We start from the raw sequence: 24,558 nt of genomic DNA on the forward strand, positions 1-24,558 counted from the left end.
TGCGGGTGGTTTGACACCATCTCCAATCCAATAACAAGAAGGTTCCAAAGTCAAAAAATATATTTGATTCTTTATTTAAAAAAAACTAGCAGAACAAACAAGCTTGAATCAGAATCTGGTTTAATATCACTGGCATATGTTGTGAAATTTGTTAACTTTTGTGGCAACAGTACAATGTAGTACAATACATGATAAATATAGGAAAAAACCTGAATTACAGTAAGTATATAATAGCTATGTTAAAATAAGTAGTGCAAGAACAAAAATATATTTAAAAAGTAGCGAGAATCAGAATCAGAATCGGATTTGTTATCACTGGCATGTGTCGTGAAATTTGTTAACTTAACAAATAGATTTTAAATCATGCAATACAGAAATAATATATATTGAAAAAGTGAGATAGTGTCCATTTAGGAATCAGATGGCAGAGGGGAAGAAGCTGTTCCTGAATCGCTGAGTGTGTGCCTTCAGGCTTCTATACCTCCTACCTGATGGTAACAGTGAGAAAAGGGCATGCCCTGGGTGTTGGGGGTCCTCAATAACGGACACTGCCTTTCTGAGACACTGTTCCCTAAAGATGTCATGGATCCTTTGTAGGCTAGTACCCAAAATGGAGCTGACTAAATTTACAACCCCCTGCAGCTTTTTTCGATCCTGTGCAGTAGTTCTCCTCCCCCCCAATACAAGTCAGTGATGCAGCCTGTCAGAATGCTCTCCATTGCACATCTACAGAATTTTTGAGTGTTTTTGTTGACATACCAAATCTCTTCAAACACCTATTTAAGTACAGTCATTGTCTTGCCTTTTTTATAGCTTCATCGTTGTGTTGGGACCAGGTTAGGTCCTCAGAGATCTTGACACCCAGGAACTTGAAACTGCTCACTCTCTCCGGATGGCAGTGGGGAAGAAATTGCTCCTGAACCACTGAGTGCGTGCCTTCAGGCTCCTATACCTCCTTCCTGATGACAACAAGCCAGAACTAATGCAACAAAATAAACAATCTTAAACATACTTAATCTTTCTTCAATGTAATTAAGCTAACTTAAGGGAAGTTAAGTGATTTTAAATGTAATTAAGGGTGTTCAAGTGGTCAACAAAAAAGGTATCACCCCAGCTCTAACTGAAATTCGAAGGCAAGAGAATGAATATTAAAACTTTTCACTTCTACCAGGCCCCCACGAAAGTGACTAACTACCATAATAAGCACGCAAGGCAAAATACAATGCAGATAGAAAACAGATACTTGGCTCCTACAGGCATGATAATGTCATTACATCTTGTTATTGGGCCTGATGTATGAATTATACCCAAAATACCACAGTGTCCCCGTGATCAGTACAGGACTGTGACTCATTTTGGAATAATCTTGGAAATTAGACCCGGTTTGACTGACCATTATTTCAATGATTTGAGATGTGAATGTGTATTGAGGAAGAAAGCATCAGGGAGACTAAAGTGATGAATGAAGAAAGACATGGCTGATGGAAGTTAATGCAGAGATATATGGAGCTATGCATTTTGAATGGAGAAGTTAGAAAAATATTAAATGGCACATTAATATTGCAGAGCAGGGCTTTGTATCTACTAAGATATAGTAGTACAATTAATAAGGACTAGTGCAAGAATGCTTTGGTAGTGACGACAAACTGTTCACCTCTAGCAGAGTTTTTAACAGTGAAGTGCAAGCCCTTCCATTTACCAAGGGAGTCACTGCCACACTTGGTGTATTGTAAGCAGTTTTAAATTCTACTTCCCATTCCCATTCCGACATATCAGTCCATGGCCTCCTCTACTGTCGCGATGTAGCCACACTCAGGTTGGAGGATCAACACCTTATATTCTGTCTGGTTAACCTCCAACCTGATGGCATGAACATCGATTTCTCAAACTTCCTGTAATGCCTCCCCCCTTTACCGTTCCCCATTCTCATTTCCCTCTCTTACCTTATCTCCTTACCTGCCCAATACCTCCCTCTGGTGCTCCTCCTCCTTTTCTTTCTTCTATGGCCTCCTGTCCTCTCCTATCAAATCCCCCCTTTGTATCTCTTTTACCAATCAACTTTCCAGCTCTTTACTTCAGCTCTCTCCCCATCCTGGTTTCACCTTTCATCTTGTATTTCTCCCGCCCTTCCCCCCACCTTCTCACTCTGACTCCTCATCAATTTTTCCGGTCCTGATGAAGGGTCTCGGCCCAAAACATCAACTGTATTCTTTTCCATAGATGCTGCCTGGCCTGCTGAGTTCCTGTGGCATTTTGTGTGTATTGCCTGGATTTCGAGCATCTGAGGATTTTCTCTTGTTTTTAAATTTTATTTATTGATTTATTGAGATACAGCATGGAATAGGCCCTTCCGGCACTTCGAGGCCACACCACCCAGCTATCCTCCTGATTGAATCCTAGCCTAATCACAGGAGAGTTTAACAATGACAAATTAACCTACCAAGCGGTAGGTCTTTGACCTGTGGGAGGAATTCAGATCACCCAGAGGAAACCCAGATGGTCACAGGGGAGATCATACAAACTCCTTACAGGCTGCGGCGGGAGTTGAACCCAGGTTGCCGGTAACCACTAGGTTACCATGCTGCCTCCATTGTGATTGTGGCTGTATACATCCCACTGCAGGCCCCCCCCCCACCCCGTGCTAATGTTGGGCAAGCGCAACATGAGCTCTATGGCACTGTCAAGCCACACACCCCAACGGTTTCTTCATTGCTGGCAAATTCAACCATAAACAGTCCTGCCTAAATTCTATCAGCATGTTGACTTTGCTATCAGAGGTGAGAACAAGTTAAGACCTGTTTTTTAATCAACATTCGTGGTGATTGTGTTGGTGCGTGGCCAAGTGGTTAAGGCATTCGTCTAGTGATTTGAAGGTCGCTAGTTCGAACCTTGGCTGAGGCAACGTGTTGTGTCCTTGAGCAAGGCACTTAACCACACATTGCTCTGCGACGACACCGGTGCCAAGCTGTATGGGTCCTAATGCCCTTCCCTTGGACAACATCGGTGGTGTGGAGAGGGGAGACTTGCAGCATGGGCAACTGCTGGTCTTCCATACAACCTCGTCCAGGCCTGCACCCTGGAAACCTTCCAAGGTGCAAATCCATGGTCTCGTGAGACTAATGGATGCCTATAATATATAATAATCATGGTCATTGCAAGGCTGCCCTTTGCCCCTGCATTGGACACTTTGACCACTTACTAATTCCTGCATAGAGACTACTGATTAAACAAGTCAAACCAGTTCCAGTGGAGATAATGACCTGGCCAGAAAGATCAACCTCAGCATTACAGGATTGTTTTGAAAACACGGACTGGAACATGTAATATGACCATCACATTGAGATCAATGAATATGCAGGATCTGTGACAGGCAAGTGCATTGAGGATGTCACTGTGAGGGCAAAGCCATAGTTGACAGCAGAGTTCTGGGCACTGCTGAGGGATAGGGATGCTGCCTTCATTTTGGGGAATATGACAGCTCTTAGGTCAGCAAGAGCTCCACTTTTCTATGCAATCAGTAAAGTAAAATGGGATTATTCACGGGAGTATTTACAGCCATTTCTGTGACACCAGAGACACGAGGCACACATGGCAGGGCATTCAGACCATAATGCTCTACAAGTCCACCATCCACATCAGTGACAGTGACGCCTCTCTCCCTGATTCGCTGCATGTGGTTTGATGCATGGAATGGTGTCCCCCTCCCCCCCACAAGGAGAAGGCACTCTGCCTGGCCACAGCTAGTGTGAGGACGACCCCAACCATGGGGCCTGATTGCATTCAGGGCTGGATGGTGAGAGACCTTGCATTGCAGCCGAGTTAACAGAGGATCTAACAAACTTCTTCAGCATCTGCATGGAACAGTCCACTGTCCCCGTAGGCTTCAAGGCAGCCACCATCATCCAAGACAATGGTGACTGCTCCAACGACTACCATCCAGTGGCACTGACCTCAACAATAACCAGGTGCTTTGAGCAGCTGTGCACCACATTAAGTTCCAAATTCCTACTGCCCAGCAGACATTTCAGATCACTGATCACTCAAATTGGTCCACTGACGGTGCCATTGCCTCAGCCCTCCACTCTTTCCTGAGCCACCTGGAAAATGGTGCCTCTTAAGCCAAGATGCTGTTTATCGACTTCAGCTCATCAATTAAAACAATCATCTCTTAGCATCTGGTGGGTAAACTGTCCCCGTTGGGTCTCAGCACCTCTCCCTGTAACTGGATCTTGGCCTTCCTAACAGAAAGACCATTCTGTCCATGTTGGCAACAACATTTCTAACTCCAGGGCTGCATGCTCAGCCCACTGCTGTTCACGCTGCTGACACATGACTATACTGTTAGATCCAGCTCAAACTGAATTACCAAGTTCACTGATGACACAGCAGTGGATGCCCTCAACAAAAATGAAGATGAGATTGCTTACAGAGAGGAGGAAGAGCATCTTGCAGAATGATATGAGCACAACAAGAGATGATTGTAGACCTCAGGAAGGTGCAGGCTGACCTCCCCTCACTATACATACGGCTCCTGCGTGGAGAGAATTAGGAGCACCAAGTTTCTGGGAGTGCACTTCATGGACAATCTGACCTGATCCTTCAACACCACTTCTTCAGTCAAGAAATCACAGCAGAGTCTCCACTTCCTGAGGAGAACGGGGTGAGCAACAGTCCCCCCCACCCCATTCTAACCAACTATTTTATAGGAGCACCACTTACAGTGTCCTGACCTGCTGTATCACCATCTGGTGCAGGAATTGCAAAGCATCTGACCACAAGATCCTACAAAGGATTGCAAGGACTGGTGAGAGGATCATCGGGGTCTCTCTTCCACCCATCCAGGATACTTATCAAGAGAACTGCACATATAGGGCTCTCAGCACTGTTGAGGACCCCTCCCAACAATCTCTTTGATCTCCTGTCATTAGGCAGGAAATACTTAGCCTTTAGACAAGGATTGTTAAGATGGTATACAGCTTCTTTCCCTAGGCTATAAGATTACCAAACTCCCTGCCACCATCCATGTGTCATCACTTATAAGGCATCGGCAGCATTATACTGTACATTTTTTAAATTTGTGTCATAAATTCACCTTATGCTAGATGTCAGTCTTCTGGAGTATATTTTATTATTTGTTAATTTATTTGTGATAATTTTAGTTTATGAGTTATATGTACTGTGTTGTGCACCTTGGTCCAAAGGAATATTGCCTCATTTCGCCATATATATGTATACAGTTGAATGACAATAAAGTTGAATTTGAATCCAGCATTAGCTAGAGTTCATGAGAAGAGAGAGAGATCTGAAGATTTAGGTGCCACAAGAGATTCTGCAGGCGTTGGAAATCCAGAGTAACACACACAAAATGCTGGAAGAACTCAGCAGGTCAGACATCATCTATAGAAAGGTGTAGACAGTTGACATTTTGGGCTGAGGCCTGTTGACAGGTCTCAGCCCAAAACATTGATTGTCTATTCCTCGCCATTGATGCTGCCTGACCTGCTGAGTTCCTCCACCAACTTGTGTGTTGATGTAGCTGCACAGATCACCGAAAATTCTGAAAGAATCTGAAGAGTCTGAATCTGAAACGTGAGAAAATCCGCCGATACTGGAAATCTAAAGCAGGATCTCAGCAGGCCAGGCAGCATCAGTGGTAAAGAGTAAACAGTCGATGTTTCGGGCCAAAACCCTTCATCTGCCCAAAACATCAACTGTGTACTTTTTTTCCATAGATTCTTCCTGGCCTGCTGAGTTCCTCTAGCATTTTGTGTGTGACAGAAACCGATAACCTCACAAAGAAGTTATGGCTGAATGGAATCCAGATACAGGGAAGCCACTCAATCAATTTTGAAAAGGTTTAACTGTAATATTGTATCCAAACCCAGGTAGCACAATTTATTGTTACAAAGGAGAGATCTGCAGAAGGTTAAGGATGAATTTTACAGACATATTCAAAATTCTGAGCAGTTTTGAAAAAGTTACTGTGTCTGTTTGCAGAAGGGTCACAATTGAAGGACACAGATTTAAGATAATCAGTGCAAAAAGCAGAGGGGAAATTAAATGACTGTATGAATATGACTTAGTCACAAATGCCAGTTAAGATATCCATCCTATTTCAAGTCAAATAGAGTTTATTGTTCTGTGCACAATCACAGTGAGATACAAGTACAACGAAAAATTTGCTTGCAGCAGCCTCACAGGCACATTGATGCACACAGAATATAAATCATATACGAGCGGTGATTGATAAGTTCATGGCCTAAGGTAGAAGGAGTCAATTTTAGAAAACCTAGCACATTTATTTTTCCTACATTTACGCACTTAGTCCAGCGGTCGTGGAGCATACGGATCCCTTCTTTGTAGAAGTGGTCCACAGTAGGGGTGATTGATAAGTTTGTGGCCTAAAGTAGAAGATTAGATTAGATTATGAGGACACGCAGTCCTCTTTTATTGTCATTTAGTAATACATGCATTAAGAAATGATATAATATTTATAACATAAATGATACAATAATTATAACATATAGTTACAACAGTGCAAGCAATACTATAACTTGATGAAGAACAGGCCATTTAGCATGGTAAATAGTTCAAAGTCTCTGGAAAGTCCCACATCTCACGCAGACGGGAGAAGGAAGAAAACTCTCCCTGCCATGCCCGACCACAGTCCAACTCTGAGTCGTCCGAAAACTTTGAGCTCCGACCAGCCCTCCAACACCGAGTACCAAGCGCTACCTCTGCCGAACGCTTCAACCCCAGTCCCGGCTGCCAGCAGCAGGCAAAGCTGAGGATTTTGGGGGCTTCCCTCTGGAGATTCTCGATCGCACAGTAGGAGCGGCAGCAAACCGGGCATTTCAGAAGTTACTCCAGATGTTCCTCCATGCTCTCACGGCTGTTTCTATCAAATCAGAATTGTGCACGGCCCCTATTTAACAATACGATATCATTTCACCGGAGAGGCTACGCGCGCTGCGTCGTGCCGCCATCTTCTCCTCCCACAGAGGAGCTATCAACTTCAAACTTTCTGCATTTTCATTCAAAGAGTTGAACTGCACGTGTATGTAATGAGAGCTGTATAACTCATCTCCTTCTACCTTAGGCCATGAACTTATCAATTGCCCTTGCTGTGGACCACCTGGAGGTCCAAGATGCTCTTGTTACTAGCACGTGCAGTTCAACTCTTTGAGTGATAATGCAGAAAGTTTGAAGTTAATAACTCATCTCCTTCTACCTTAGGGCACGAACTTATCAGTCACCCCTGCTGTGGACCACTTCTACAAAGAAGGGATCCGTATGCTCCACAACCGCTGGACTAAGTGTGGACATGTAGGAGGGGACTGTGTTAAAAAATAAATGTGCCAGGTTTTCTAAAATTGACTCCTTCTACCTTAATCCACAAACTTATCAACCACCCCTTGTATAAATTATACAAGGAAGTAAAGAGAGAGAGAGCAAAAATACTGTGCGGAAACAAGACTTTAGTGCAAAAAAAGACAAAATTAAGAGACACTTCCATAGTGCTCCATTCCTGTGGTAGGATTAGTTTGTGCATGTCGGTTCAAGGAGCTAGAGGTTCAAGAAGAATAGCTGATCCTGAATCTGGTGGTTGTTGCTTCTGTAAATCTTGCCTGACAGTAGCAACAAGAAGAGGGCATGACCTGTATGGTGAGGATCTTTGATGATAAATTTTATGTATATGGCCCATATCCCTTTCCCTTTTCCTATCCAGGATGGAGTGAAATTGAGAGGCGTGGAATTGAAATGAGCAGAACAAGTCAGATCACAGGACTTTCATTTTTAGATAGTAAATGGGCTGAATGGTCTTTTCTCACATCTATGGTAGATTTTGTCTAATTCATTTCTGTGTCTGGGTAGAATAATAATGGTGCAGACATATATTGTGATGAAAAAAGTTAAGTCAATACAGATCGATTAAGTAATTATCTTTCTCTTTTCCCTGCAGGGACGTTGCATCAATTTCACTAGAGTAAAGGCCGGCAGGAAGCCACCCAGTTATCCTTATTACAACAACGTGCGAAACAATGGGCCGGCTCCCATCTATTGTCCAACCATCAGTCTTCCTCCGTCTCCTGCCCCGTCGCCTGAGCCGTCACCCGTTAATTCCACAACTTCGTCACCCACTCCATCGCCAACTTGCACCTTGCCTCCGCCTCCGCCAGGACCTCCACCTACACGGGCTCCCCCACCGTCACGCCCACCCCCACGCCCTTCCTTTTAAACTTGGCAACTCGAGTGGTTAAACCCTTCGTTTTAACAACAGACAGAAGGGGAACCAAAGAGGTACTGCGTAAAGGTTCTTAATGGTCTGAAGAAGACAGCTTCCCTTTGGTCAGTTTGTAGAGGGTGTCTGCAGCAAAACAAACTCCAACTTACACAGCAGTATCCTTTGAACTCGTGCCAGTTAACATTGGCCTTATTGTCTTCAACTTGATCAACTGTTGCTTTTAAACGTGTGATATATTGATCTTTGGCAGTTACCATTTTATATAACAATGCATTTTTACTATTTTTCTGCAACAATACCGAGTGTGAAGATTCAACATATGTTTCTTTGCATGTTGGATTTTGACCAATTCATTGGGAAAACAATGACTGTTGAGGTAGAGGGTGTATAGCAGGATCTGGCAATGTTCCCTGTTAATTCTGCTACCCTTAGTGTAAGGTATAAGCCTTTTGGCTTATCTTGTGGAAGGAACTATTATTTACCTTACTGTCTGTACATATTTGAGACAGGGAGAATTTCCTTGGACTGGACCATTTCCTGCCAATTCAACCATTGTCAGGGTTATGTTTCTTTGATTGGACCAGAAATTGGAGTATGTCATTTAGGTAGGGAGTGTGGGTAGCTCCATGTTATGGGCAAGGGGAAGAAACACATGCATTACTCCATCTAGCCCATCCTCCCCGCTCTCCCTCCACTCCCAATTTCAGACTGTCAAGGAACATCACTGTCTGGACCAGAAAATGGAAAGATGGAGTCCAGAGAGCCCAGAGGGAAATGGAAAAGGTTGGACATTCCGTCAACACAAATCAGCTATTAGCAGCAGAAAGGTAATACAGGACAGGTCTGACCTCCTCGCAGTGTTGTCGATGCTGGCATTGGTCCCAGTCAGTCAATGGTTAATTCCTGCTAACTTGATCTCTTGGTAAATTGTGGAAAACTGAAGTGCTGGTTTTTCACTTTTAGTTGTAAATGGCAGTGTGAAGAATCCTTTAAATAATCCAGGCCATGATCAAGTGCAAGCACTGACAGCATTGTCATTGGAAGAGCGGGACGCAGGCTCGATACCCGCTCTCCACTGAATTCCGCCACTGCCCCAGATACCACCTTACTCCTCTGTCAATGGATGCCTGGGAGCAAGTAGTCCAGATGGCTGCAATCCCAGGGCAGGAGGGATCATGAAGCAATGAGGGATTTATTGCCTTGACTAAGCCAAAAAGTGCCTCCAGTGAGTATGGTAAAAGTGGGTATGACCTATTGGAGTATTCAGTTATACTAGAACTGATCTACAACCCTAAAGGAGCAAATAAGAGTGAGAAACCTTAGGTGTAGGTGTCTTTAAGTTATAGAAGATTCACCTGCAGCTCATTGATGAGAAACTAAATCAAAATAAAAGGCATGGAAAGACTTAGTTCAGAGGCTGCCTGGTTCCTAAAGCGTTTGAAGCAAGTTGTGTCGTTCACAGTGATCACACCTTCATGCTTTCCTTGAGTTCTGAATCTATATCTGCCCCAGCCATCAATAGAAATCGCTGCCTTGGTCAGCTCTGACTCACTACAGTCTCTTCCAAATTTTCTCTACACATGACATCTACAACTGCCTGAACATTGCTGCCTCTCTCCCATCCACACCTGTATCTGTATGACCAGAATCATCCAGGAATCAGAAACAAAAACAGACAATGCTGGAGATACTCAGCAGATCAGGCAGCATCTACGGTGAGGGAAACAGCTGATATTGCAGCTCAATGACCTCTCATTAGAAGCATCAACACTTTTAACAGATGCTGTCTTGCTCTCTGCATTTTCTGTTCATTAGCTAAGCAGCATAATAATCTGCACTCCTGTCGATAACTTATGCAGTTTGGTTTGAGAAACTGACAACTTACTCTCTCAGAGTTAGAAGGATTTAGACTGTGAACGTGCACAACTAAGAGGTGACAAACAAATACAAAAGCAAAGTCCTGCGGATTCTAGAAACCTGAACTAAAGGCAGGAAGTTAGGCAGCATCGACACGAAATGTTGTTGATTTAAAACTATATTTCTTGCTCCACAGCTACTGCTAGACCTGCTAAGAATGTTCTGTTTGATCTTTAAAAACTGCCACCTATAAACTTCGGAAAAAACCCTCAGGCCTTGCACAAGCTGCAGGAAAAAAAAACGTTAATATATAGTAAGAATCCTTGAACACTGCCCCAAACTCCTCAAACTGTTTTCTCAACCAAGAATACTGCTTGGGGTGATGAAAGAACCCTAGTTGCTTATTGATGAAGGGCCTCCCTGCCTCGTACTACACATTATGCAGTTCTCATTTAGTCAGGAGCAGCAAAATCTGTATAAATGCTTTTTAAACCAAACAGTGGATTATAAAATTTTCTATCCTTGAAGAACTTTCAACTGACATCTAGAACCATTTGAGTTGTTTTAAGCAGATGTTCTTATATGCTGTTAATGAAGAGGTAGGTTTACCAGTACTGGTTACAGATTAACATGCATCCTAACTTCCTCACGGGACAGCACTTCGATCTACAATCGCATGTAAAGGGACAAAAATAGAACTGAATATGGAATTCAGAATTCTATGGTCAGGGCCAACATCTCCTTTGGAATGAGATGCTGTATTTTGTGAGCAGTATGGAGTGAACTCATACCTGAGTTTGAGATTCAGTCTATGAGGACCTTTTGCCCCTCAAACCTTTAGGTCTGTTCTTTAATCAAGAGGTCTGAGGAATTAGTTGAAAACTTGCAAAACGTTACTGAACTGATAGGATTGACCAAAGCTTCTTCATGCAGGGACTGGTAAATTAGATCAAAGAAAAAATTACTGGCTGACACCATCTGGGATTTAGAAGCCTTGCAGGAAAGACTAACAAACAGAATCAATTTCTATTGTTTTGAAGTTCAGGGATGAGTTAGTCAAGGCAGAAGACTGTTAATTGATTTCAGTGTGGTTTTCATGTAAAATAGAGGAATCATTGCGGTTTGAGAATAAAAGGAAGCTTCAGAGAGCATTGAAGGTAGATGTACTGAATGAACTGAGACATGGGGAAGGATGGCACAGATAGAAAGGCTGTAAACTGGATGTGAGGGGACAATTTATTGAACAGATAACATCATCACTGTAGACCACATCTTCTCAATTAAAGTAACAAGGGATCAGTCTTATTGAACAATAGTGTTCTTTTAGTTTGAGACAACTATAACAAATACGTGCAACTTCCCTAGGGAAGTAATTCTTAATCAGATTTATTAACCTCATCAATTGGTGCCAGTGGCTAAATCCAGGGGGTGAACTCTTCCCCTCACCCCCTCCACCCATTTTGCCTTTAGCGATCTGTAACAATAAACTCAGACTAGTGGACTTGGGTACGGAGTAACCGGAGACTCGAGTATAAAACACTGGCGAGAGTTTATTCGCAGAAGAATCAATAAAGAGACACAGGTCACTCAAAGCAAACGTCACTATGGAAAGGCTAGTTCAAGACTGAACAATGCGTGATCAGCAGGTACAACTTCAATAGTACAAGTCGACGAAAAGCCCACAGTTACCAATAAACAGCACGGAAAATCTGGGAATAATTAACAGGCAAAACAAGCCACAATTAGGTGAATCAGCAATATTCAGGTGAAGTCGAGCGGCGAGGTCTGAAGCCCTCGGAGACCTCCTGCTGCTCCAAAGGGTTCATTGTTACTGCCTGCTACACTGGTGGCATTTAGGGCAGCAATGAAGGTCCTCCATCTTTGTCTGTCCTTGGCCATCTTCTCCATTGTGCCCCAGGTGTGGCCAGTGCCAGTCATGCCTATCCAGGGTGGTGACTGAGGAATACCATCGCATACAGGTATAAAAGGGTTCCTCATTGCTGTTTTTGACCAGTCAGGGTTGTTAGCCTGACTTGAACCCCCGAACCCAGATGATCACTCTTAGCCTGGCCTCTAGTTTGACCTGTTTGGCGTGGGGACCCTGCCAAGAGTAAAGCACAAGGCCCTGACTTCAGCCAACATAGCTCTCCGGGTCTTTGAGGCACGCAAGCCTCCTAACCCTGCGGCAAGTTTATGGCCCTCTCGGAGGCAAAGGGTTCAAGTCACCATCTAACCTTTTTCAGTCATTGCAGTTTTCAGTAATGCAGGGGTTCCCTTGTTAATGATAAGGGCTGATGGTATAAAAAAGGTTGAAAACCTCTGCAGTAATGTTTCAACAGTTTAACAAGATACTCTTACTCACCGTCAGAGGCCAAAGTAGAGGGCAAAGTCTCGGGAAAGTACTGGAGAAGGGAGAACTGCAATATCTTCAAGGAACAAGGGCAGTAAGTTGGGAAGGATGGTGCAGTTCACCTACGTGAGAAACCATTCTGTAAGGAGTCTGCACATCCTTCCCCGTGGAGCGTATGGGTTTTCCCCTGGGTGCTCCAGTTTCCTTCCCCCAGTCCAAAGATGTACCGGGTAGATTCACTGGTGATTGTAAGTTGTCCTGTGATTAGGTTAGGGTTAAATCGGGGTTGTCAGGGGTTACTTGGGTGGTGTGGCTGGAAGGGCCGACTACACGCTGTATCACTAAAATAAAATTTAAAAAATAAAATATTCCAAGCATAGTCAGAACTGGCTTCATTTCAGGACAGCCTGATTACACAGGAAAGCATTGAGAATGTTGGCAGCGAGACACAGTGGTTCTAATCCAGAATATGGATCCTAACAAAGAGTGAAGAACAATGATATCTGGGATCCAGTCTGTGCCCAATCCCAATTTGATGGATCCCATGCCCGTGTGAAAGGCCGATTCCCTATCCACTCCTCAGCACTTCTGACTTAAAAATAGACTCCACCTCCCCTTTTGTCAAAATGGCCAATATTGGCAATGATTCTTCAAAACTGAATTTGGTGTGAAGGAGAGGCTGAGGTTGCAGGGGACAGTGAGCTAGTGGGGGAGGAGGAACTAGAGAGAGATTGTGAAATGGGGGGTAGAATCGCAGGTGAAGGAGGAGTGAAGTGGATACACGGTAAGGGCTAGAGACAGGACGAGCTTCGGCGAACAAGGTCGTGTGTTGCTGTAGTTTTCGGGTGTGAAATCGAATGATGTCAGTGGTGTTGAGTGGAACTGATTATTTATGTATTGGAATGAGCGGTAATAGGCTTTATTTTGCTTGACTTGGCCAACTGTCTCACCCTCTTCCCCAGACGATTCCCTTGGTCACTCTGTAGCCAACATTGTGCCATCAAGGCCACTGGGAGAATGCAGGTCCTGCTGTCCCACTTCCAGACCCCAGCACCACCCAATGACAGCTGTCAGGAGTCTTTTCACCTGCTTCTAAATATCCCTGACAGAGACATCCAAAACATTCAAATATCACAAAAGTTTAAAATTAATGAAGAAATTAATATTAACCAATGCAATTAAAATTTCTGGTGTAAATTAATTGGAAACACTAATTTTATTTAAAGTAAAAGGGAATTTTAAAAAATCACCTTTCCCAGCCCGTCCTACCAAAGGGTTTCGGCCTGAAACATCGACTGTACTCTTTGCCTAGAAGTTGCTGGTCTGCTGGGTTCCTCCAGCATTTTGTGTGTGTTACTTCGAATTTCCAGCAATCTGCAGACTTTGTCATGTTTATGATTAGACCCTGATGTTTATTCTGTACTCCCAGATGTAATAAATAGGTGCAGAAATCAGAAAACAACTCACCCACAATGAGTGTGTCTTCTGATCTGCTGGCCAATGTTCTGTATGTTTTGGGTCTTTAAGTGGGTACTACTACCCTTGTTTTTTTTTTCTGCTGGCTGCCAATTTTTTTTAATCACTGTTTTCTGCATGGAAACTCAGGGCAAGTTGATCCCATAATCTCATTTCCAACTATTGGACCTATATTGGGGACAATACAATGTCCCCAGTTTGCAAACTTCAAAATAAATTACAGTGTGCATCAGCACCCTGTCAACAGTGCTCTCCCACTACTGCGGTGCCACATCTATGGATAACTGGCCAGTAGAAAAAATCACTCATAACACCAGCTGGCAGCTGGAACAGAGGAAATAAAAACTCCTTGAAAAACTAGGCAGTAATGAAGAATTTTGAGGAAATGGAAGTCAATGATGAATGGTTTCAATCTGTTTTTGATACCTAACACACAATTAAGTCAGACGTTGTCTGGATTATTTAATTTTGTTCCTCCCTTAGGCAGCACGAATCTACTGTGTCCAGTGCTCCCAATGCAGCCTCCTGTACATTGATGAGACCTGTTGTAAATTGGGGGTCTGCTTCGCCAAATACTTCAGCTCTATCCGCCACAAGCAGAACTTCCCAGTGGCCAAATATTTTAATTCCTATTCCCATTCCAACATGTCGGTCCATGCCAAGATGTCAACCTCAGGATAGAGAAACAACACCTTATATTCTGTCTGTGTAGCCTGCAACTTGGTGGCATGAATATCGATTATTCTTTCTGTTAAAACAATTCCCACCCTCTTCTATTCCCCACTTTGACCATTTACCTTTTCTCACCTGCCTATCACCTCCCCCTGGTGTCCCTTCTCCTTCCCTTTCTCCAAAGGTCCAGTCTCCTCTCCTATTAGATTCCTCCTTCTCCAACCCTTTATCTTTCCAACCCAGCTAGCCTTCTTCCCCTCTCCCCACGTTTTTATTCTGGCATCTTTCCCCCTTCTTCCTCAGTCCTGAAGAGTAGTCTCAGCCCGAAATGTCAACTGTTTATTCATGTCCATCGATGCTGCCTGACCAGCTGGGTTCCTCCAGCATTTTGTGCTTGTTGCTTTGAGCACGAGGTTCAGTGACCAGTACAAAGGTGCTGCACAAGGTCAATGTTAAGCAACGGTTCCAGAGAGAAACCTGTCCCCCTTCCTAACATCCAGAATACTTTTGATGCTTACAGTATATACACATGTTGTCAGGTGTTCAGCTGAAGCCCAACTCATTAGAAAGGTAAATGTGCCAATATAAAAGACAAATAATAGCTGGAGACCATCGAAAGTGTAAGGTCAAACCACATAAGTAATGATTTAATTCCTTCTCAGGCTTCAGTGTTGACTCAGTAACCTTTCCTTTTCATTCCTACATATGAGCTTCTGTTGCTTCCCATATTTTAAGCTGGGGTTCTGTAGTCTTACTCTTGGTCTAGAGCCAAGCTTATATCTCTCAACTTCCTCCCAATTTCAAAAATCCTGGCAAGCACCTTCTCGAGAGACCCATGCTAATATGACGGTATGAATACAATGCACTGATTAACTATTCTGTGACAAAAAAAAAGCTTTCTGCCTATTAAATTCATACAATAATACAAAGAGGTTATTCAGCCCATTAGGTCTGTGCTGGCTCCTGCAAATTTGAGTCCAGTTAAGACCATAAGACACAGGAGCAGAATTAAATCACTTCCCCAACAAGTCTGCTCTGCCATTTCATCATGATTGATCCATTTTCCCTCTCAGCCCCAATATCCTGCCTTTTCCCCATATCCCTTCATGCCCTGACTAATCAAGAATTTATCAACCTCTGCCTTAAATACACCCAGTGATGGCCTCTACAGCCAACTGTGGTAACAAATTCACAGATTCACCACTCTCTGGCTAAAGAAATTCCTCCTCATCTCCATTCTAAAAGGACGTTCCTCTACTCTGATGCTGTGTCCTCTGGTTTGAGACTCCCCCACCAGAGGAAACATCTTCTTGACATCCACTCTTATCGAGACCTTTCAACATTCAATAGGTTTCAATGAGGTCACCCCTCACTCTTCTGAATTCCAGTGAGTAGAGGCCCCGAGCCATCAAACCTCCTTATATAACAATCCCAGAATCATTTTCGTGAACCTCCTTTGAACCCTCTCCAATGTCAGCACAAGCTTTCTTAGATAAGGGGCTCAAAACTGCTCACAATACTCCAAGTGAGGACTCACCACCGCTTTATAAAGCGTCAATATTCCATCCTTGCTTTCATAATGCCATTCCCCGTATTCTTTTTCCATATATCTGATCCCTGTTTGAAAGCTAGAGGCACAAGAGACTGCAGATGCTGGAATTGAGCAACACTAGATTTATGTGACATGGTGCAAAAGTCACATGTCCTTCCACAGCACTCCAGACGAAGTGTCTCATCCCAAAACGTTAATTGTCCATTTTGCTCTGTGGATGCTGCCTGATCTGTTGAGTTCCTCCATCACCTTGTGTGCCACTACTATTTGGGAGTGCACTTCAAATCTTAACCACTTTGCTCATTGGAGAATCTTCAGTTAACATATAGAGATCAGCTTTATTTGTCACAGATACATTGAAACTACAGTGAAACGCATTATTGGCATCAATGACCAACATAGTCTTAGGATGTGCTGGGGGCAGCCTCCAAGAGTCGCCATCATAGCATGCTCACAACTTACTAACTCTTAACTTGAGCATTTTTGGAATGTGGGAGCAAACTGGAGCATCCAGAGACACCACATGTGGCCACAGGGAGAACGTACAAACTCCTTACAGACAGCGATGGGAATTGAAATCCAGTGTCAGTGTACTGTTAAGCTTTATGCTAACCGCTTCAGTAGCATGCTATCCCAAGTTGTCTGAGTACCTGAAGCTTGAGCCCTTTTGGTTTGGATCATTAATAAGAACTGAAGAATGAAAAAAAAGGAAGGTGGAGATATTCTCTACATGTTATCCTGCCATGGCTGAACTGGGATTTAGCTGAACAGGGTGAATACAGGTGAACTTTCCAAGCTTATTCACCCTCAATTTCTCTAGAAAGGCTTCGACTGGAACACACAGAGGGCCTGACTCTGGGGCTCCTTGCATCAACTAGCATAGACAGTCTGCAAGATTTGAAATCTGGTGTGAATACATCGACTTAAGAGTGGGAGATCTAACAACCTCTGAGAACCTCAATTTAGGTAGCTTTAAGTTCCTCGGGCTCAATATCACAAATGACCTGACTTGGTCCAACCAAGCAAAGTCCACCGCCAATAAGGCCCACCAGCGCCTTCACTTCCTGAGAAGGCTAAGGAAATTTGGCCTGTCCCCTAAAACTTCCACTAATTTTTATAGATGCACCATAGAAAGCATTTTTCTAGGGTGCATCACAACCTGGTATGGAAGTTGTCCTGTCCAAGGCTGGAAGAAGCTGCAGAAGATCGTGAACACTTCACACAAACCAAACTTCCGTCCTTGGACTCACTTTACACCGCACACTGTCGGAGCAGTGCTGCCAGGATAATCAAGGACATGACCCACCCAGCCAACACACCTTTCGTCCCTCTTCCCTCCGGGAGAAGGCTCAGGAGCATGAAGACTTGTACGGCCAGATTTGGGAACAGTTTCTTTCCAACTGTGATAAGACTGCTGAACAGATCCTGACCTGGATCTGGGCCATACCCTCCAAATATCCGGACCCGCCTCTCGGTTTTTTTGCACTACCTTACTTCCCCTTTTCTATATATGATTTATAATTTAAATTTTTAATATTTACTACCGATTTGTACTCCAGGGAGCGCGAAGCACAGAATCAAATATCGCTGGGATGATTGTATGCTCTAGTATCAATTGTTCGGCAACAATAAAGTATAAAGTAAGTATAAAGGATCAGTGGGGGGCCTTAACTAAACTTTAAAAGCTTGTATTTCTTCCACTACAATGTGTCCACCATAGTCTACATGAAGCTCTTGTAACTCTTTGACTGAAATCCACACATCAGAGTCAAAGTTGTATTTGTAACCGATAGGAAAGGGAGCCAGCTACTTTGAAGATTATACTGGAAGAATTTTGCTTGGATCTGCGGGGGGCTTCACTCAGCAGCTAGTGCTGAAGTTACTCAGTTAATTGAACAAATTAAATGTGCTGGGAACTAACAAACTTTGGCAAGCTGGAAAGTCAGACATTGATGATCATCAAAGACACGTCTGGCATAAACACGTTTCCTGCAGCCTGATCACGAGATTCACAACACCCAAACCTCTTCCTGAAAACAAGCATAGTCACTGATCTAGAAATACCAGGCTTTGATCGAGGATGGCTAACAGTAATATTAACCACAAGAACTGTTGCCACAGTTACTAAGATTTCAACTTTTCTACATGACCTGGTCAAGACTTGCAAACATACCACAAGGCCCACGTGAAAACCACCAAGTTCTCAATATTTACCCAAGACTTTCCATTCTCCATGGCAACTAGTCATCCATTTATTGTAATAAAATCTTCACTTGGTCTTCTGGTCATTAAATAACTGCTAGCATTCACTGAAGCTTGGTGAGTCTCCTGATGTAATAATTCCTAACACACAGGAATCAGGTCTCTTAAACCAAGAGAGAAGACTACACCTGCACAATGCTCTCTGACTTGGAAGGTCTCTTTCTCCAATAAAATCAATCCCATCCTTGAATTGATGAGCATGTGGCCAGTCATCAGGCTGGGTGGTGGCCTTACCCCTGCATGGTCAAATTTGGAGCCAACCATGATTGTTCTTCTGGGCACTGGAGGGGTTCAGTGTCCCTGACCACTCAGCAGTTGTTCAATCTTTTTTTTATGTGGGACTGGAACTTAGGAGCTGGAAAAAAAGAGGTAAACCGTACATAACCTGTCTTGGAACAAGTATTGGGACAGTCTGGTCACTGATAGGAATACTCCAAGAAGAGCTAGAATAAGCTTGATAGGTCAAAGAAAATTGTTGGTTCAAAGATTTGAAGTTGTTAAGGAGTCATTTTGTGCTGCACTGACTCTACAACTATGATCAAAATTAATTGAATAGTGGTCTCCTTGACTGTGACCTCCCGCATTGTAACATCACCTAATCATGTGGACTACACTTGAGTCTGCTCAATCCTTCGTCTGGTACAGTGTCTTATAATAATTGGTCAGAACAGCTCGATCCCACTGGCGCAAAAAAGCAAGGCAGTTCCAGAACACATTTCCTGCATAAACACAAGTCGGTTAGTAAGTTTTCTTTATGCCATAAACACAGGTGTGAACCAGCAATGTCAGGCTTTAGCTGAGGATTACCAATTCCAAACATTGGTTTAAACTTTAGCCATTGTTGCCACTGTGATCCAGATTAATACTCTTCTCCAGTCCTGGACCAGCCCTACACATTCCACTCACGCCACAAATACGACAGAGAAACCACCAGAAGCTCAAAGCTCTCTATTCACCATGTGCTCGTTATGTGCCATGTTGGGTCGTATGATGTGGACGATCATGGTCTTTGACCATGATTGTTCTTGGTAAATTTTTCTACAGAAGTGGTTTGCCATTGCCTTCTTCTGGGCAGTGCCCTTACAAGACAAGTGACCCCAGCCATTATTGGTACTCTTCGGCGATCACCTGCCTGGCGTCAGTGGTCACATAACCAGGTCGTGTTATGTACCAGCTGCTCATACGACCATCCACCTCCTCCTCCCATGGCTTCGCGTGACTGATCGGGGGCTAAGCAGGTGCTACACATTGCACAAGGGTGACCTGCATCTATGTAACCATTCTTTTCAATGTCATTTAGGTTCTCATTTTCGCTTGCAACATTCGAATCAATACCGTGGTCCTTAAGTACAGCCTGTACCGGCCTTAACCCACCAATTCAACATTAAACCTACTCGAGAAAATCTGGAAATCCTAACAGCACACACACAAAATGCTGGCAGCGATAAGGAAAAGAGTAAACAGTCGACGCTTTCGGCTAAGACGCTTCTTCAGGACTAATGTGTGTTGCTATATTAAACCTGTTCTATTCTCCCTACATTCTCATCAAACCCTCCCCCACTTAGCCACTCACCTGCACACTAAGGACGATGCAAACTGGACAATTAACCTTCCAATACACACTTTGTGAGGTGGTAGGAAACTGGAGCAAACGCGCACATAATTGTTAGCGCTGAAAGTTAAAGTTAGGTACTTTTACATCATCTCCCCTCCGGCAAGCCTCACCAAACAAACGTCTTGGTACTTGTATAACGAATTAAAAGTGGCTGATTTTTTAAAATAAATGCTACACTGATTTTTTCTGCTGGAATTACTGGAACTCACCTCCAGTAAATTATATCTGGACAATGGGAAACCCCATTAACACACTACCAATTTTTTTAAACATTTTTTTCCGATATCTTGACAGTTTGAAACAGTGACTGGAGTATTTAGTAAAAGTAACTGCAGGCGCAAAAACAGGAGTCTTTCATTTATTTAGACATATTATAGAGTAAACCTAATTCAGAAGCATCTGTCCTTGAAATAACACTTCCCCATAGCCACAAATTGCAAGCTGCTTGCTGAGTAATTTTAATCTGAAAATCAACTTTTCGAACAACTGCCGCTTTTCCTAGGTTTATGAGTGAGTGTGTGGGCTGCAGTGCCTTTGGTTACTGTTATGCTGGTAAAGAAAATGATAGGTTGGCAGATCTATAGTGTAATCAGAAATAAACCTCTTTCTTGACAAAGGTTTCCTTTTGTGCTGGATGTCACAAACCTGAAGCAAGATGAATTCCGTAGCGCGGGCCCAGTTTGTAAACATTCGGAAGTTATGAGAGGCTGTGCTTCCCTGAATATTTTGGGGGGAGAAAGACTGTGTGTGTGCTTCTGACACCTCGCGGTGAATACCAGTATTGCACTAACCAATTCTTTTGAATCAGAATCGGGCTTATTACTGACATATGTCGTAAAATTTGTTTTGTGACAGTACTGTACTTTAAAATTACCCCAAGTTACAATAAAAATAAATAAATAGTATGAAAGAGGAATAGTGAGGGACCGTTCAAAACTCTGAAGGCAGAGGGGGGAAGTGCATTGGAGAAATAAGACAAATACCTCCGCGCTACCAGTATATCCAAGGACAAGGAAAGGGAATATCAACTAAACGGCACCATTCTAAAGGGTGTGCAGGGGAACAAGGAAACTTGTATGTGTAAGCGGATAAAAATGTAAACGTGGCAAGGAATGTTGAATGTGCTGTTTTTGAAAGCTTTTGGGATCCTGAACTTCATAAGTACAAAAGCAGAAGCTGATGCATTATTTTGTAAAACAATGATTAGGTCACAGAGTACTGAGCTTACTTTTGGCTTTCTGATAACTTGAATGCGGTCTTTGAGAGGGTGGAGAAAGTATTTACTGGAATAGTGTGAAGGATTTGGGATTTCAGATACAACGTTAAACTGGAAGGGAAAAGAGGGTTGTTCTTAGAAATGGAAAAAAAATTGAAGAGATTTTATAAAAGTGTGCAAAATGATGATAGGCTTCCATGGGGTAAACGGAAAATTCCAAAACCAAAATACTCAAGGAACAAGGGCACAACTTAACGTAATGGGTAAAAAATAACGGGGGGGGGGGGAGGAGAAGAAAGAGACTTCTTTTATATAAGCACAGAGAACGGATATGATCTATAGTTGTGGAAACAGTAGATCTTAGTATTTGTGATTCTAGTTTTCTAAAAGTATTTTGATTTGTCAGGGAAATGAGAACTTTCATGGAATAAGCTAGAATATGTTGAAACTTTGAGTAAGGATGGCGAATAACACTACTGAAAAGGTAATGCAGAAATATATAATCGAGATTGAGCGAGCTGCATTCATTATTTTTCTTCCAGAATTGATGAGTCTTAAAATAATGGAGTCCATTCAATTTCCTGTTCGCGTCAGCTCTTTGAAAAACCTAATCAATTGATGAAAAGCCTCCACTCTTCCCTTATCCTTACCTGTTGTGACACTTGAATGGCTTGCTTGGCTCGCTGGAAGGCATGAAGACATAGTACAGTACATAAACTGTCTGCTCAACTTGAGGATGATCAATACCATGGTTCATTGAATTTTGAAGATTAGATCCACATATCAGTCACTAGAAATTGCAGGGTCCCCGATGTGGGGCAACTGTGGCAGGTCAGGGTTTCTTTCCCTTCCCATTCTATACCCTCTCTTTTTGGCTTAGAGGGAAAAGACATTTCTCTTGGAAGCAGATTCCCACTTTGTGAAGGAACAGACACCACTAAGTAGCAATGGAATGTTGTCTTTCAGCATATCATGAAGCAGTTATTTTATGGTTAAGCTGATGGTTAATGGTCAAAAAACAATCAAATTTATTGAGTTTCACTTAATAAGTTGCTCTAGTGGACCTTGCATTTATATCATCTGGGTTACAGATCTCAAACCATAATCACTATTTTACAACAGGAGGGCATCCACAGTTCTAGTATTTAAGCTTGGAACTTCCTGGCAAATTGCACTCCAAATACTGATGAGAATGTGTAATAGGCAGGTACTCCAATTAAAGTACTGGACAGATGATTGCAAGAGAGAAGCATTCATGCAACACAGGCAATAATCTGCAAGGGTTTCTTGGTGCATTGATGCTATAGAAGTTATGGAGGTCATAGAAGTTTGCAAGCGCATTGTAACCCAAGGAAAAAATATCACAAGGTGGACATAATGATAGATGAGCTAGGGTGTGTGGTATCTGTAATATTTGTGTAATATTTCACTACATATTCAGTATTTACCCAGTTGAAGTATTTCAAATGTAGTGTAGGGATTTTTTTTTTATTTTTGAGGGGTGGGTTTAGTAAATTATTGTACAGAAGTTACTTGTTCGTGGCATGTTTATCAAGCTGTGCTTGTTAATTGTTATATTGCCTGTTTGTTCTGTTTTAAAGTTTCTTAGAGTTTTTGAACGACTGCCTTACTTTCACATTCAACATAAACACATTGTCTTAAATTTTTAAAATTAAATCAATCTTGTTAACTCATTAAGACTGATATAACACAGACTGGTGAGAATGTGCAATGTTCAGCTTTTTCATAAGTGCAACTGACCTTGGTATTTAAAAGAGAAGACATACATAATACACAAGACCAGCCTTACAAATGCTATTTAGCTGTGGAACATGTAGCACAGCTGTACAGTGTGAGGCATGGTAATAAAGTTGAAATCTCAGCATTAACGCTGGCAAGTTTAAATTTGCATCATTAAATAAATCCAGGATGAACAAATAGAATAAAAACGTTCAAATTGCAAAAGGTTAGTCACAAAACCAGACTACCATTAAAACTCGCCCGATTCACTGTTGGGAAAGGTATACACTATTCATTCAGTTGCACAGGTATAAACCCATCACCATTGTATTAACTGGCTCCTGATATTGTCCAGCAAACCTCAATAAAGGGATGGACATTAACAACTGAAGTAAAATAAGCTCCCCTAACAAAGTCAGTGTGTCTGACCAGGGTCCCTCACCATTTATACTTTGCATATTCACCAGTCTGTTGAGTGTCATTCTGTTGAAAGGAGGCTGAAAAAATATGATATTCATTTAACACACTGTAAATAATGCTTCACTCTGCTTGTGAGTTGACCCTTGCACCGAATTTTGACCTGCTTGTACTAACTGGCTGGGAATGCAGTGACCTCTCATCTTCATACAATCCCTGAAAGATGGTTCTCTGTGCTCACAAGAGACAACAGGTTGAAAGATTACTGCCACCTGTTTTGCAAATAAAGTTTTCCATTAACCCAATAGAGTGCCGTGCTAAAATAGAAGATGGGAATGATACAAATGTGCCAAACTTTTCACAACACTATGAAAGGAAAAGAATTGCAACAAACCTCTGAGAATGGACTTGATATTTAATATTACTTTAAGCTATCCATCAAAAATGAGATGTTAGGATGCTGAAAAAAAACCCCAAATGCTGCAACTGCATTGGAAACAGTATGAGTTTCCTTGTAGCATGTTTCCAGTAGGAGATGCACTAGTATGTTGGTTTTAGTTCTACAATGGGAGGCAAAGTGAGTGTTAAGGACCAAAGAGCAGCATTTTTGTTAAGTGTGCATTAATTTTGTTTGATAGATCTTGTGAAATGTTTGAAACAGCAAGAAACCTGTGGTGGCCAGTGGTTCCCAACCTTTTTTTATGCCATTAAGCAAGGGGTCCATAGAGCCCAGGTTGGAAACTCCTGTGTCAAATGCTCGAGTGAGGTAACCAATGGCCCTTTCAACCCATCGCTGGAGGGAAGAGCAAAAGCTAGGTCAGAAAATGGAGTTCAGGGATGGATCCAGGCTCAGTATGAGTGGAGAGAAAATACTCACAAATGATTGTAAAGAGAAAAAAAAATGGATGATGAGATTTGTTTTTGTCCATGCTGTATTCCCCTTAATGTAACTTTTGTCAATAAACTTGGTATGCCAGTAACAACTGTGTGAGAGTCTTACTTAAACTGGGTTGCAACTTTTGAAGTTTACATCATGGCCAAACAAATCAGTATTCCAGGAAAGTTCATGGAGGCTATTCTTGTCATACAGTAGTGCTAATGGAATAAGTGACTTCACTTGTGTGAATGTAATATGAGCCACTAACAATACCGCCTT

General features: G+C 42.6%; 1 protein-coding gene across 2 annotated transcripts in view; it reads left to right on the plus strand.

The window, feature by feature from the left end:
- LOC140201838 (anthrax toxin receptor 1-like) overlaps positions 1 to 24,379 on the plus strand; it is a 281,124-nt gene extending 256,745 nt beyond the window's left edge. The window contains exon 18 of one of the 2 annotated variants that reach the window (XM_072266548.1): positions 7,964 to 24,379. In XM_072266548.1, the coding sequence (XP_072122649.1) occupies positions 7,964 to 8,239 (276 nt within the window). In that variant the 3' untranslated portion in view covers positions 8,240 to 24,379. Of the gene's footprint in view, positions 1 to 813; positions 878 to 7,963 lie in introns of those variants that run through there. The other variant, XM_072266550.1, reaches the window with a different exon arrangement.
- Positions 24,380 to 24,558: the final 179 nt, after the last annotated feature.

The sequence above is a fragment of the Mobula birostris genome, chromosome 8 (genome assembly GCF_030028105.1).
Source record: "Mobula birostris isolate sMobBir1 chromosome 8, sMobBir1.hap1, whole genome shotgun sequence".
Classification (NCBI taxonomy): domain Eukaryota; kingdom Metazoa; phylum Chordata; class Chondrichthyes; order Myliobatiformes; family Myliobatidae; genus Mobula; species Mobula birostris.